Raw genomic sequence first — 15231 nt, forward strand, 5'->3', positions numbered from 1 at the left:
CAGCCTAAGAACAACCCCCCCCCCCGCTCTGTTGAACCACTTACCACTCATACAATTCCCATAATTTTCTAAATGGATATGATGCTCACTTTCCAGTATACTATTTTCTTTTCATACTGAAGATGAAGAACAACTGCTTCTTCTGAAATATGGAAATCAAGAGAGCACCCAGTGAAAGAATGGGACACACAGGTTAAATATGAGCCGACATAGGATCAAAGTGATTTGGTACAGATCAATGGGAACATCCTTTGTGCTCTTCCGTGCTGCTCACTTCAAAGTATGAGGTTAGTGGCAAAGTTAAATTAACAAGACCGGTGATAGTTGCGTATTTAATATTTTAAGGGGTTGCATTAGAGACATCAAAGGCAAACGGGCCAAGCTTTGCCAGTGGCATGAGCATACATAATAAAGATACCGGACAAAGACAGCTGTGCTTTCTTGAACAGAGCAATAAAAGAATCAATGAATGCAGGCAATTAGGACATGATTCCAACTAGTTCATTAGAGAGAAAGGGAAAAAACAAGAGAGCCAAACTCACGTGCTCATTTTACTTAATATACAGTGGTAATTGGTTCTCAAACGCCTTGGTACTCAAACAACTTGAAACCCAAACACTGCAAACCCAGAATTAAGTGTTCCGGTTTGCAAACCTTTTTTGGAAGCCGAATGTGCTCCATTTTGAGTGACACGCTTCCATTTTGAGTGTTACACTGAGGTCTGTCTGTTTTTGCTATTTGTTTTGCATTTTTGCTTCTTTTGTTTTTGTGACTGTGTGGAACCCATTTCAGCTACTGACTGATTGTGTACATTGCTTATTGCTTTCATTTTATGGATCAATGGCCTCATTAGATAGTAAAATTCATGTTAAATTGCTGTTTTAGGAGTTGTTTTTAAAAATCTGGAACGGATTAATCTGTTTTGCATTACTTTCTATGGGAAAGCGCACCTTGGTTTTGGAACGCTTTGGTTTTGGAACGGACTTCGAGAACAGATTAAGTTTGAGAACCAAGGTACCACTGAAGTCTCTCCTATTATTTTATGCAGATAGCTAGTTTTCATGTTTGCAGTTTTGATTAGAATACATTCAGGAAAATTAATTATTATAATTTATTAAATTTGTTAGTCACTTTATCTTGCTCAAGGCAATCCAAAACAACTGACAACCAAACCAAATTAATGACATCATGCAAAGATCGGTTGGATCCTGAGCGTGGCTCAAACCAAATTTCCGCCCAAGGAAATGTTTACTGGGGTCCACAACGCCCCCCAGTATGTTTCCGTTTATTGTGCTGAAGGCAGCTATCGTCATAAAGTTTACAGCCAGAAACATTAAACATCCTTTTGTCAACAGTCCCCAGTTATCAAGCCTGCCAGATTTGTAACACATGTATAGTAAAACTTCGCAGGCTAATCCATAGTAATGCAGGGAATCCCTTGTGCGGATTAAGTGACGTTTTGGGGATTAGGATGCCAGATCCTGGCTAGTGCAGGTGAGGTCAGGCATGACACTGCCTCACCAGGGCTGCAACATTGCTTGCAATGTGTAAAGGATGTCAGACAAACAGCATTAAAAATACAACCAACCGAGGAGGCTTTTTACACCCTAGTCTCACCTTTTCGCTCTGAGACTCCATAACGCTATTTCTTATGACAGCTTACTAACTTGCATAGCAAAGCGCCAAACCTGAAAACTGGAATAAAAACCACACTGGAGTCCATGGAACTCTATTCAGGTAACCATTTTATGGTGAATGCTAGAATTTTCCTCAGGCACCAAACAAGATGGCAGAGTGTGCAAAAGCGTTGTGCAAAACAAGACTACAATCCAAAACCGAGCAAGAGTAATGGATGTCATCAAATGATGTTTGCCCTTTCCCATCCCCCTCTAAGAGGATGCAGCCAGCAAACCTGTTAGGCTTGGTACAATATTCTTCACCGCTGTCCCTGAAAACCTGAGACATATCTAGAGTCCAGTAATGCTGCTGTGAATGCCCAGAGCAGCTGCCAAGAAACAACTCCTAGAAAATCTGCAAATCCAAAGCACCGGATAGGATGATTGTGAATGCCTAAGTAGCCAGCATGTTGGTTCATAGTGGTTGTTATGTACTGAAGTTCTCACCCTGGGCTAGCAGGGGGATACTGTAGATAGTTCAGGGCCACATATGCAAATAAGGGATCTAAAGTGACGTTCAGTGATTGGATAGTTGTTACAGAAAGTTGTTACAGTTACATTGTACTGGAGCTCTATATAAGCAGGCTGGCTGAACCCTTCAGTTCAGTTCTGTTCTGACCTGTGAATAAACAAGAGCTGTTTGGAGAATCGCTGTGTTGTCTGATATGTTCACCCACAACTTAACAGTGGTTACATGGCCTTTAGGGTGGCATGCATCCCCTCTGTCTCTCTGGCTTGCTGCAGCTGGAACTGCAAGGCAGCCTTTTGTGAACTGCAAGCTAAACTTCCCTCTCTTGCTGAATGTTCTGTTGAAGCCATCATCGCTTGGCTCACTCACCCGTTCTTAGGGCCAAGCTAATTCCTGCTTTCAAAAATGCATGCTTAAACTGGCCTCTTTAACTCTGAAGAAAAAGCAGCTGTGAGCCCCCTGGTTTGACATATGCTCCCGGTTTTGCACTTCTCTTCTTAAAGCGAGGCGAGCTGCCTTACATATAAAATATCAGCCATCGTTCTTCACAGCAACTGACCCAGTCATTCCAGGCTGATTTAGTGAAGTTATTTAAATATGTAGCAGTGTAAACAGACCCCTAAGCCAAGCTAATGTGCGCAGCATTGATTGGGAAGCAGATAATGGTGTTAATGCAGGCACCGAAGGACAAGCAGCTTCTAAGCTTGTGCTGTACTTTCCGTCATACAAGCTGCTCAGAATAATATGTGCAGTTACAGAATCATGAAACCTCTTTAAGTGTTAGGTGTGTGCCGCCAGAGCATGATTTCTGTTCTCATCCTGAAGCAAAGTTCTTAACCCGAGGTACTATTTCTGGGTTAGCGGAGTCTGTAACCTGAAGCGTATGTAACCTGAAGCGTATGTAACCCAAGGTACCACTGTATTTAATTGTTAATTTTTATTTTGTGGTATTGTTTTATGAGCCTTGTTGACAGAACTGCTTTAAGTGGTGGTCCACCATTTTATTGCAATTTGATTTGGTGACTATTCTGGGTGTGTGTAAAAGAAAAAAAAAGCAAACTCTCAAAACAGGACAAAAATGGAAAAAAATTTTCCTTTTAAAATGCCTTTGATTTCCACACACTCCCTCAAATCCTGTGGAATATTATGACGGTTAACAACTTGGACTTCAATACATGGGTAAGAATAGGATGGAATTTCTAACATCAAGACACCCTGCCATCTGTTTCTCTTTTAAGAAAAAACCCTCTCTCCACAAATCGGCTCTTTTAAGCTTTGCTAGGAGAAAGCACTGTATCATATGACCCGTTTTAAAAACCACTTACGCAGGCTTTACAAGTCAAAACAGCACCTTGAACTTCTCGTGCACAATTTACTAGCATCCAACACTGCCATGAGCAATGCTTAATAGCTGCAAATGCTCATTTGTTGCTGTCATAATATGAGTACAGCTATTAATAATAATTAGCTGTGTGGAAATGGGAAGGAGTCCCATAAAGACAGTTACATTTGACCCAGGGTTGCCCAAAAGTTTTCCGAGGCCTGAGAGAAAAACGGAAGAGTAGGTTGCATGGCTGAGATAGAACCGTATATGACAATAGAGGCAAATTGAAGCTGGGAGCCATGGGAACGGCTGGGCTAGACTCCGTATCAAGAAGTAATTCACCTTGCTCAGCTATAGTTGATGGGCTGTCAGCCCCTGGCTGGTGAAGCCCAGGGTGCAAGAGTACGGGTCACCATGGCATAGTAAGAGAGGCAGATGCTCAAAAGGAGAGGGAGGGACAAAATGTGTGTAATGCTAAACATGTAGCATGCAACTGCAGCTGGATTTATTTATTTAAGAGTGGGTGTGGATTGCCAGCACACAGAGAGGGGTCATGATCCAGATGAAAATCTGGGAAAAGACACACTGAGGATCTTGCATTCGTCTGATAAAATAGTACTTGTCTGCCCACCCTTCATATCTCCAGCCTGTATGGTTGGTTAATGGAGAGCATCAGTTCTCTGATGCCATTGCCTATCTAAGCCCAGGCAGAGGTTGCTTGACCTAGTATAAGAAACAAAATAAGGAATCTGATCTTGTGAAAGGGAAGCACACCTTTCGCTGTATAAGCAGACAGCTTGCCCTACCATGTTCGGAACCATTAAATAGGTTGTTGCTGGATGGAAGCTGACGGGAATTGGTAGTCCAAAATGTTGGAAGGGTACTAGTTTGGTGAAGGATAAAGCACGGCATACAATCCAGCTGCTTAAGAACATTTAAAACAAAACCCAGAGGTATAAATATAGGGCTGTATTCAACAAAGTTTTACTCATAGTATACCTATTGAAATTAATGAATCAAAGATAGTGACGTTCATTAATTTCAGTGGGTCTACTCTCCATTTTAGGGACACGGGTGGCGCTGTTGGTTAAACCACAGAGCCTAGGACTTGCTGATCAGAAGGTTGGCGGTTCGAATCCCCGCGATGGGGTGAGCTCCCGTTGCTCGGTCCCTGCTCCTGCCAACCTAGCAGTTTGAAAGCACATCAAAGTGCAAGTAGATAAATAGGTACGACTCCATCGGGAAGGTAAACGGCATTTCCTTGCGCAGCTCTGGTTTGCCTGAAGCGGCTTAGTCATGCTGGCCACATGACCCGGAAGCTGTATGCCGGCTCCCTCGGCCAATAAAGCGAGATGAGCGCCGCAATCCCAGAGTCGGTCACGACTGGACCTAATGGTCAGGGGTCCCTTTACCTTTACTTTTTACCCTCCATTTAGTTGAATATCACCGTTGGATTTTTTTAAAAAATCAATTAAAAACCCAATAGCTTCAAAAAATAATAGAATTTCATAGCTCAAGGACGTTTGGAATTATTATTCCCATTTTGTCCACCCTGAAAACTCAAAAACAAAGTCACACTGGATTCAAACAAAATGTGTCCAGATAACAATTTCATAGAGCTACAGCTTAAATGTTTTCTTGTGGTGTGCGTTGTGAGGAAAGAGCATTCACCAGAAACTCCCTTTACAGCTCATAAATTCCTCATTTTTGAAGCATAAATGAGACCCGTGGAAGAGAATGGAGACAGCATTGTCATTTAAACCAACAACGCTGACAGCTAGACTGTTTACTTTTCTGCTGTGGTTCTTTTCCCCCTTTACATAAGCCAGGGGTCACAGTCGCAGCCTAGCCAAACAGCCTAAAAAACACAAGGAAAGGGAGTAAAAATTGGCTGATGGATGTAGAAGGCACAGTTGAAGCCCAGGACTCTTTGCACGCTGTTAAAGAGGACAGTTGGTTGAAGAAAGAGAGGGAAGAGAATTGTAAAGATGCTTCCTTTTCTTTCTGGCCTTGCCTAATCCAGGAAAAACATCTTGCTTTTGTCACTATGCTTGGGAGATTTAATTGAAAGAAGGGTCCCCCAGCTCCAGTTGTTTATAACCCTACGCCAATTAAACTTGCTCAGGCTGATGCTGTTAAAAACATCAGCAGCTGCAGCAGCGCAGCGCAGCAAAGCAGCTATAAGAGGAAAAGATCAGGGTGGGACTTTTCTCCTTTCATACCTTCAAAAGTTCATGATCACTGAAGGAGAAAGAGCTGCTTCTGCTGCTTCTGGAGACAATCAGGGCCAGAGCTGTAGAACATTCCTGCCATTTTTCCTGAGCTTCTTCAAGCTCTGGGGAAAACAGAAATGTGGAGACAAAACACATAGGCTGTGTTGACACAACCACAAGTGCAAACTGTGCCAAGTATTACTGTAGGAGGCCCATTCAGAAGTAATCACTTTACTATTCTTCAGTTCAAAAGACACAGTTGTGCTCAAAGTAGGATTAATGTTCAGAGCACAGCACTTAATTCAGTTTCAAGGCCAACTGTGAGAAACAACATGTAGCTTTGGAGGGTACACCATGATATCCCATCAGCCATGGGTAAGATGAAATGGAAGGTTGTTGCACTCAGGCTCCGCTTGTGGGCTTCTCATGGGCTGGTCAGCACATATGCATGTACCTGTAGTCAGATCCAGTAGGGCTCTTCTTATGTTCTTTTGGCACTGCTTGCGAGTAGAACTGCAGTTCTTTCTTCCCATTCCGCATCTGACATTTCCCTGGCAAACAGGGGCTGCTTATAGGTTTCTTCTGCTTTATCTACCAGAAGACTGGAGCCCCTGTCTGGGTGATGCTCCAGAGCCTGTACCTATAGACATCATTTGTTGATCTCCTTGGCCACGGGAGACCGTTGGGCAATACTATGGGCTGTTCCTTGGAATGTACCTGCCTCCAACCATGAAGGCATAGCATATCCATCATGGCTAGCAACCATGGATAGCCTTATCCTCCATTCATGTTTCCAATCCTCTTTTTTAAAGCCATCCAAGTTGGTGGCCGTCACTGCCTCCTGTGGGAGCTGGTTTCATAGTTTAACTATGTGCTACGTGAATAAATACTTTATCTTCTAAATCTTCTGCATTTCCTTAAAAGGGGCAGTGCTGTCCGAACAGTTCCTTGAGGCTACTGATGGTTCCCTACAGGAACCAACAGCATGAGAATCCTATTAGCCCAGCCATCTTTTTCCTAGGATCAGCCTGCCCATTAGTGAAATGATGACAGAACAAAACATTGCTCCAGGTGAAAAAGATAAGCTCAGTTTTCATGTTTTGCTGAGGTTATAATCTCAGAGAAGTAAATTGGCATTAAGCAGTGTGCCCTAATCTAGTTACAGCTGAACCATTAACTTGGTTCAGCAAAGGTGTTTGCTGACAAGAAAGGTAAAGAAGTTCGAAAGCACATCAAAGTGCAAGTAGAAAAATAGGTATTGCTCCCGAGGGAAGGTAAACGGCGTTTCCGTGTGCTGCTCTGGTTTCGCCAGAAGCGGCTTAGTCATGCTGGCCACATGACCTGGAAAAACGGTCTGTGGACAAACACCGGCTCCCTTGGCCAGTAAAGTGAGATGAGCGCCGCAACCCCAGAGTCGTCCGCGACTGGACCAAACATTCAGGGGTCCCTTTACCTTTAAGGCAAGGTATGGTCATATTTCATGGAGTAGGTAAAGACAAAGTGAAATGTGAACAAGGTTCTGAGGGTCTTGAAACTACACAGAAATATGGGGAAAGACAACCTGTTCCTGATTATCAGCCAGAGGATAAACTGTTCTTGAAGCTTCCACTGTCTGCAGTGTGAATTCTACAACTATAAAGTGCTCTGTAACGGCAAAAGTGAAGGGAAAGCAAACTGGTGATAGCGAGTCCAGAGGACGAAGAATTGTTAAAAGTTGCATTCCTGCTTCCCAGATAGAACTTTTCTCAAGCTTTTCCTAGCTGGTATCTGCTCTTTTGGACTTAGCATATCACATCCTGTTTTTAATCTCCCTTCCCTTTCCCATAACACTCATCTGATTTAGAATGTGAATTGGAAGGCAGGGGCTGTCTGAAATATTACCACCTTTGTATAGAATGTAGTGCTTAAAAACAGTTAATATTACGTAAATTGTATTTCATTATTCCCTGACCTCCTGGTTGGGATTCTGGAAGTCACCAATGAAGCCCACCAGCTCTAAAAGCTGTCATGATTGTTTCTTTTAGCCTAAAGCTATCCTTCCATATTTTTGATTGACGTGAATACGTGATGACTTGCATGATGAATGTTTGGGCTGCTAATGTTATATAAAACAACACTCTATTAAAATAGAATCTTAAACATCCCTTGCTCAACCACAGCACTGCTGATTGTTTGTCATCATCTAGGACTGGATTCCAGCCTGAAATCCTAGGCACTGCTGTTCACTCAGAAGCTCTACTAAATTTAATTAGCCTTAAATATGTCTAAGATTGCAGGCTTACATAAAAGTCCAGCAAACAGACCTCAGAGAGATGTACAATAACCACAATAAAAGCAAAACACAAATCATTATAAAACCAAAAAGTGAACAGTAGCGATCATAAAAGAATAAAAACTGCAGGTCAACAAAAGGCAGCTCCTTCAAAATGCCAGGCAAGCAAGAAATCCTTAACCTGTAACATGATGGATCACATAAACGACACAAGAAGCCTTTTACTTCCATCCAAATCTCCGTCTGCGGCTTTGCTTTAATGCGAAACGTATTTCTAGCGCCGCTAAAAACGCACTGATTTCACATGCACCAAACCAATCCCTGCCCATGTCAGCTCGAACAGTTGTTTTTTTCTTTTCATTTCTTTTCCTGGGCCAGCCTCGTCTATGCAACAGCAAAAAAAGGGGGGGACCGCGAACGAAGGAGCGCGAAGGCGGGGTAGCTCGGAATTACAAGCCGCCTGAAGACCATTGTGGGCGTGGCTAGAAAGAGCGGGACGGAGGGAGGGTGGCTGAGCAAGAGAAACAGAGGCCGCCGATTGATGGGCAGAGCGCGAGAGGGTGGGGGAAACACAACACCCAAGAGGGAATAGGTGGGGCTGGCCGTCGTTCTGGAGCCTGCGATTGGCCGAGAGTCAAAACCGGGGGCGGGGCTGCAGGCGGAGGCCGGGACGCGGGGAGGGGGGCTGGAGCCGCGCTGACGGCCTTGGCCAGGGAATTTCAATTTCGAATGAGGCTGAGGGAGGCGGTGGCGCAGCGGCCAGACAGGGAAGCGAGAGGCAGGAGGAGGAGGAGGAAGCCCGCCGAGGAGGTAGGAAAGCCCTACAGGCGCCGCCGGCAAAGTTGGTGCGGGACGTAGCAGCGCTGGGTTGTTTTTGGCGGGCTTCGCTGTCGTAACCGAGAGCGAGTGAGGCGGCGCTGGGAGTGAGCCGCCGCTTCCCTTCCTCTCCTCGGCTGCGAGCGAGCGAAAGGGACGCGGAGTGAGCCTGAGGGGGAAGTAGGCGAAGCGCAGCAGCCGCTCTCTTGACGGAGCTGGGTCCCCCTTCCCCCGTTTTCTCCTCATAGACACTCGGCCCGGCTTTTGCTCTGCCCCCCACCCCCGAGCCGCCCTTCTCCCGGCCGCCGTTTGGTTTTCAGTTCCGGCGGAGTTGCTCCCCGGGGGGGGGGGGGGCCGGCAGGGAGGCGGCGACGACGGCGCGGGTTCCTGCTCTTCCCGCTCCGCCGCCTCCTCTCAGCCCCTGGTGATGTGGGGCTCCAGCTGGAGTCGCCTCGCGGCTTGAGTAGGTGGGAGGGGAATTTTTTTTGGGGGGGGGGGGTTCAAGCCGCCTCTGCCTGCAGCCCCGGTAGGGAGGAGAGGCGGCGGCGAAGACGACGATAGCGCGGGTGGGGGGAAGAGCAGCTCTGAGGCGAAGATGCACGTCCGCCGGGGCTGCCGCCGCCGCCTTCCTCCTCGGGAAATCCGCTGCCCTCCCTCAGCGCGAGGGGAAGGGACTGTGGCGCTGAGGAGGGAGGAGGATGCAAAAGCAGAGCAGGGAGACGGCGCTGCACCGCGTGTTCCTGCCCCTCTCCAAGGCGTGGGGTGTGTGCAGCGTGTGGCATCCTGCCTAGCGGGGTTTGGGTGTGTGCGGGGCGGGAGAGGGAAGCCCTCTTTCCCTCCGCAGGTTTTTAATCCCAGCAGCGGCTTTCTCCTCCTTCCTGCCGAGGGTTCAGCTGAGCCGCCCCCCTCCCCCGGGAAGCCGTCAGTCCCCACCTTTTGTTCAAATTTCCCTCGTTTACATCCCCTCCCACGCGCGCGCCACGACGCGGGAATGTGATCCGCGTGGGGGCGGGAATGAGCGCCAGGCTCTGGGATGCCGATTCCTGGCCGAGCGTCCCGACGTATTCGCTGTCCTGGAAGCCCCCTGCAGGCCGCCGGGACTGTTGTGACCTGCGTCGTAACGCCGTGTGTTTATGTGTAGCCTCGTCTCCCGTGTTTGCGGTGATTGTGGGCGGGGAGCCCTGGCCCATTTAGTGGGAAGAAATAAAGCTCTTGCCAATGGGTGATAGCTTTATCGGCACCAACCAAAAAGTCACAGCGTACTGATTTTGGTATACTGAGAAATGTTATTCAGAGCAAACTGGATGTGAAGCGAAGTAGCGAGGTGGGGTGGGGAAAGTGGACATGATGAAAAAGCTTAAAATGGACGCAGGAGGTATTATGCAGACTTAATTAGATTAGAATGTGGTAGGTTGCAAATGGGTTGCATTAAAGCAGTGGTGTCCAAACTTTTTTCAAAGAGGGCCAGATTTAATGAAGTGAGGGCCAACCAAAGTTGTTGAGTTTTTTACCCCAGGAAATAAACTGCTACAGGGGCTGGATTAAACCGAAACGGACTTTAGACATGCCTGCATTGAAGCCCGTTTACCCCCATTCCCTTTTGAAAACACCACAAATGTCATGGTTACTCAAAGCTGTTCTAAAGACAGCAGACAGGCATTGCACTCCCTATGTTATACACTCTGCATGCTCTAATCTTAAGGTTTGCTGAGTATGCTCATTGACCACCTGAAGCAAAATAGGGTGGAGTTGGGGTCTATGCCCCCCCAAGTATTATCTTTATATGGTAGAAACACTCTTCACACCTCCTTCAGTTTTAAGATTGCTGGATGGCTAAATTTGGTATTCCTCAAAACACACATACACATATTGTGTTGGCCCATTATGACAAATCCAAAAGCTGTAATAGGGCTTTTACAATAGGGCTGTGACAATACTTGTTCATGTAAACAATACCATTCCATTAAGTAATAGTAAGTTTCCATCTGATTCTAGAGGTGGAGTGGTAAAGTCTTCTCTGTTGTACATTTGAGGAAGAAGTCCACTTCATCTCCCACAAATTGGAAATGCTAAAAGGCTGTTTAGAAAATACTATTAACTTCTGATCACCATAACTCAAGCGCCCATGTGCTTTTTAGAATATGATATGGCAACTATGGAAATAATTCATTTCCACTAGTCTTAAGTCTGCCTAGCATAGCATAGCCATATTCTCTCTTAAAAAAATATTGGTCATGATAAGCTAAAAAATATGGATGTGATTTTGATGTTTTGTTTTGTTAGGTCTTTGAGGCTAGGATGCTCCAACTTGTGAGGGGTAGTTTTGGATAAAGAGTCTGAGATAAAAGTTGCATGTGGATTTGTTAAACTTGTTGCTTTGCTGGTGATCTGGATAGTATGATCTGTAAGTAAGAAGCTTTGTTTGGAGCTTGACAACGAAAGTGAGGCAGTTCTAAAGAGGCTAGTGCCACCTTCTAGAGAGGATGGTGGGAAAATGAATGTAACCTACTGGCAAGGACTGCACTGTTCTCTTTCTTGCCATCACCTGCTTATTACCTAGATCAGAAGCTGAGTGATTCCCACTGACTTATGAAGTCTACTGGGAGTAGAAAACTGCTAGTTAAAGTCTGCTGCTTGACATTTCTATTTGATCCCTCTCCTAGTTTCTCATGCAGTTTAGCCCAGTAGTGTAGCTCAAGTGGTTCAAGCAATGGTGTGTGTGTGTAACTAACAGCCTTTGGGTGTGTTTGGGAAGCAGTACAGAAATCAAATTGAGCAGTGTGTTTATTAAAAGCCGGAGGAGGAACTGTAAGTAGGTGAAATCAAAAGGAAAACACTAAATAATATTTTTGTATCTAATCCTATACTGTATTAGGAAAACCTAACATAGCAAAACTTATTCTAATGGTCATCTTTGCCCTGGGTAACCTCTGAAGTTGGTGGGAAGGCAAGGAAGAATGTATGTGGGCATAATATCACTTTTTATGCAGTTTGCTTGTGTTGATAATGATTAACAGCTAGACTAAGGAAGGAGGGACTTAGACAAGGATGCTGGAGGTGACTAACACTCATTTCCAGCTAGAAGGTGAGAAGTGGGATAGAGATGACTGCTAGACATCACAGTGCTGGTGCTTTAGATATTTGACAGGCATATGAAGTCTGCTATTCCAGTCAACTCCATGGAAGGAGTTGGGTGGGCTGTGAGAGGGGACTGTAGAAAAGATGATTTTAAAGAATTTCTGTGGGCAAAGTGCACTGCAGTTAAGAGGTGAGGCTTTTGCCCAGGAGGAGCGAATGGTATTTCATTTCAGAAGGTGGGCTTGTGAGAACCATGGACAGAACTAGTGTCCCACCCCCTTTCCATCCCAGTTTTCTACCCCACATTTATCTGCTGGTTCATGCTCTGTGGAATAGTCACTCTTGCTTATAAGAGCCTGAAGTTTCTGTTGTGGGTGCCTAGTATATAGGCATTATGTATATAGGCATTATGTGTTTAAAGATGGATACCATAAATCGGGCTCTCCAAATAATTTTGTACTACAACTTCCACCACTCCCAGCCAGCATTCCCATGCTCATGGATGAAGGGTGTTGTAAGGCACAAACCTGAATACTGTATACCACATTGGCTTTCCCTGCCAGAAATTAAGCTACATTTTCTGATCTTGAAAAATTAAGTTCTCTTATAAATCAATATAGATAAGGCTTGATAGGAGATAGCCTGTTTCCCTAGCTTCCTAGTGTCAGCAATACTACACTTCAGTTACTGTGCCATATTATATTATTTTAGTTTTTTCATTTCATTTCATTTCATTTACACATGTATACCACCTCCCTTCTGTCATGGAACGCAAGGCAGCTTACATGTTGTTCCCATCTGGTCATTCATCCAGGCATTGGCCTGGCCTAGTTCTATTGATCATTAGTCACCATGCATTTCTGGGTAATGGTAGTTGTGTTGTGTCCATGGTCTTATTGCTCACACATTAAAAAAGTACAGAATAAACTATATTTGCCTTTGCTTGGTCTTGTTCATTCTGTGTGTTTTCACTTTGCAGTTTTTGAGTTTGATCAGTGTAGGTAATATCTTCTGGAATGAATTGGTATGCACTGGAAAAAAACGTCGAAGTCTTAGCATAAACATTTCCAAAATTTCTTTGGGTGGGTCTGGAAAAGTTGTTAATTGTCAGGGGCATTATTCAGTGGATGGTCATGACAGTCGTACCAAAATGTACACATGCAATGCAGCATTGCTAGGAGCTGTTTTGCCCTTTTTCAGGTATATCTTGGAGCACTGTAGAAACCTGCAAAACTAGTGTGACCAGAGAATATGTGGAACAGAAAAAGGGATGTGTAGTTCAGAGAATGACAGTTTTACAATTATGTCCCTAATTATTTTAAAAGTTATTGACTGCATTCATAAGAGTAGTACATGTGTGTGCGCGCCCATGTGCTAATGATAAATTGTGTGTTAATATATATCATAGAAAGGAAATTGAGTTTCTGATTGTGACTTTGAACTAACTTCTATGGTATTAAAGTTCTATGGTAAACATCTTCAAAGATGTTTAATGTAAAAATGTGGGCCAAGAAGTACATAAATAAACAAATGGGACTGCTAGGTCACAAATGAACCACCATAAACGTTACTACTCCCCCTTTCCCCAAGTTCTGTGCTTTGCACATACCTCAAAGCATTGCTTTTTTCTAGGGGTCCGCATACCCCTAAACATTTTGTGAATCTAAGTTTGGCCTCATTAAAGGACAGCTTTTCAATATGAGTAGGAAAATGAGAGTACAGTGGTACCTCGGGTTACATATGCTTCAGGTTACATGCTCTTCAGGTAACAGACTCCGCTAACCCAGAAATAGTGCTTCAGGTTAGGAACTTTGCTTCAGGAAGAGAACAGAAATTGTGCTCCAGTGGCGCTGCGCCAGCAGGAGGCCCCATTAGCTAAAGTGGTGCTTCAGGTTAAGAACAGTTTCAGGTTAAGAACGCACCTCCAGAACGAATTAAGTACTTAACCTGAGGTACCACTGTACCCCTAAACACTTTTTTTTAAGCAAAAAAGACATTGCCTCAAAGTAGGGAGAGTGTGCACATTCACACGTGGATAACCTGGAAGAGGGGAGTCCAGAGTCACTCACTTTGGACTATACTTTGAGATTTAGCTCCTGTAAATTTCTGTGTCAGTCACTGAATTCTTAAGATTGTTCTCTTGTTTAGCAAAACCATGAGCAAAAACAGATTTTAAAGCCAGCACATCCCAGGAAAAACTAGGAAGTTTTGTCATTATTTCTTTTCATAGCACAATTTTTGTTTCTCTTTTTTGAAGTTGTTCCTGTGCCCTTTTGCAAATTCAAACACCCCCACTACATTTACTAAAAGTGAAACAGTTTCAATGTGTTTATTGGATTATGGGTCATTGAGGTTTTTTTTTAAAAAAAGCCATTTATTAGTATGTCTAATTCTGACATACCCATGGTTTCCATGCATAATAAAATAAATCTATTTACAGTCTTTATATTTAAGCACATTCCCTAGGCAACAAGTGCCATGAAGCATCTAATTTACTATAAAATTATCCAGCTGCTGACTCTGTTTACAATAAGAGTTATTGAACATAAGACATGCTGCATACGTGGCAGTGTAGTGCTTCTGGAATGTGACCAATTGAATGTGACCTAGTGGCTCAGTTTCAGAGGCACTAAATTTCTAGCTGTAATTTAGGCTGTGATTTCTTTGAAGCCTAAAACATTAACTTCTTGTGCATTACATGCTCAGATGGTATTTGAACACAGAAATATCAGAACGACAATGATTTAGACTGCAGTGCGATGTAGTTTCCCCCACTCCTTAAAAAACAAAGAGACTTGAAATATCTTTCTACTTGAGGCCCGCATTGTAATAAATATTTTTTTTTTCAGTTAAGTAGCTTTGTTGTACTTCAGTTTGTTTAAAGTGAATACTTAATCATATCTCCTGGGACAAGCGTAAGGTTCTGCACTTAGGCAGGAATAATCAGATGCACAAATATAGGATAGGAGACACCTGGCTTAACACAGTACATGTGAAAAGGATCTAAGGCTCTTAGTAGACCATAAGCCTAACATGAGGCTACAGCGTTGTGCAGCGGGGGGGGGGGGAAAGGCTAATTCAATTCTAGGATGCAGCAGCAAAAGCACAGTGGCCATATCCAGGAAAGTAATAGTACCAATCTAATCTGCCTTGGTTGGACCCCACCTGGAGTACTGTGTCCAGCTCTGAGCACCACAACTTAAAAAGGATATCAACAAGCTAGAATGTGTGCAGAAGAGGGCAGCCAAGATGAGTAAGGGTCTGGAAACCAAGCTTTATGAGGAACAGTTAAGGGAGCTGGGTGGGCTTAGCCTAGGGAAGAGAAGATAGAGGTGATATGTTAAAGGTAAAGGACCCCTGACAGTTAAGTCCAGTCGCGAACG

The 15231-nt window shown here is 44.3% G+C and overlaps 1 protein-coding gene and 1 long non-coding RNA gene across 20 annotated transcripts in view; one reads left to right on the forward strand and one right to left on the reverse strand.

The window, feature by feature from the left end:
* Positions 1-4102: 4102 nt before the first annotated feature.
* LOC310675077 lies at positions 4103-8343 on the reverse strand. The gene is made up of 3 exons (XR_014509926.1): positions 8136-8343; positions 5692-5804; positions 4103-4192 (listed from the first exon to the last, which is right to left on the reverse strand). It is a non-coding gene; the product is annotated as an uncharacterized lncRNA (long non-coding RNA).
* A 96-nt stretch (positions 8344-8439) lies between these two features.
* The window catches only part of EPB41L2 (erythrocyte membrane protein band 4.1 like 2), a 77042-nt gene continuing 70250 nt past the window's right edge, over positions 8440-15231 (forward strand). For 5 of the 19 annotated variants that reach the window (XM_083434818.1, XM_083434811.1, XM_083434813.1 and 2 more), the window contains exon 1: positions 8627-8764. Coding sequence is in view for 3 of the 19 variants with exons in the window: in XM_083434810.1 (XP_083290936.1) it covers position 8860 (1 nt within the window). In the remaining 16 variants the exon portion in view is untranslated. Of the gene's footprint in view, positions 8765-8840; positions 8861-15231 lie in introns of those variants that run through there. The other 14 variants (XM_083434826.1, XM_083434824.1, XM_083434829.1 and 11 more) reach the window with 8 other exon arrangements.

This window comes from Podarcis tiliguerta (genome assembly GCF_965153285.1).
Source record: "Podarcis tiliguerta genome assembly, chromosome: 3".
NCBI classification, from domain to species: domain Eukaryota; kingdom Metazoa; phylum Chordata; class Lepidosauria; order Squamata; family Lacertidae; genus Podarcis; species Podarcis tiliguerta.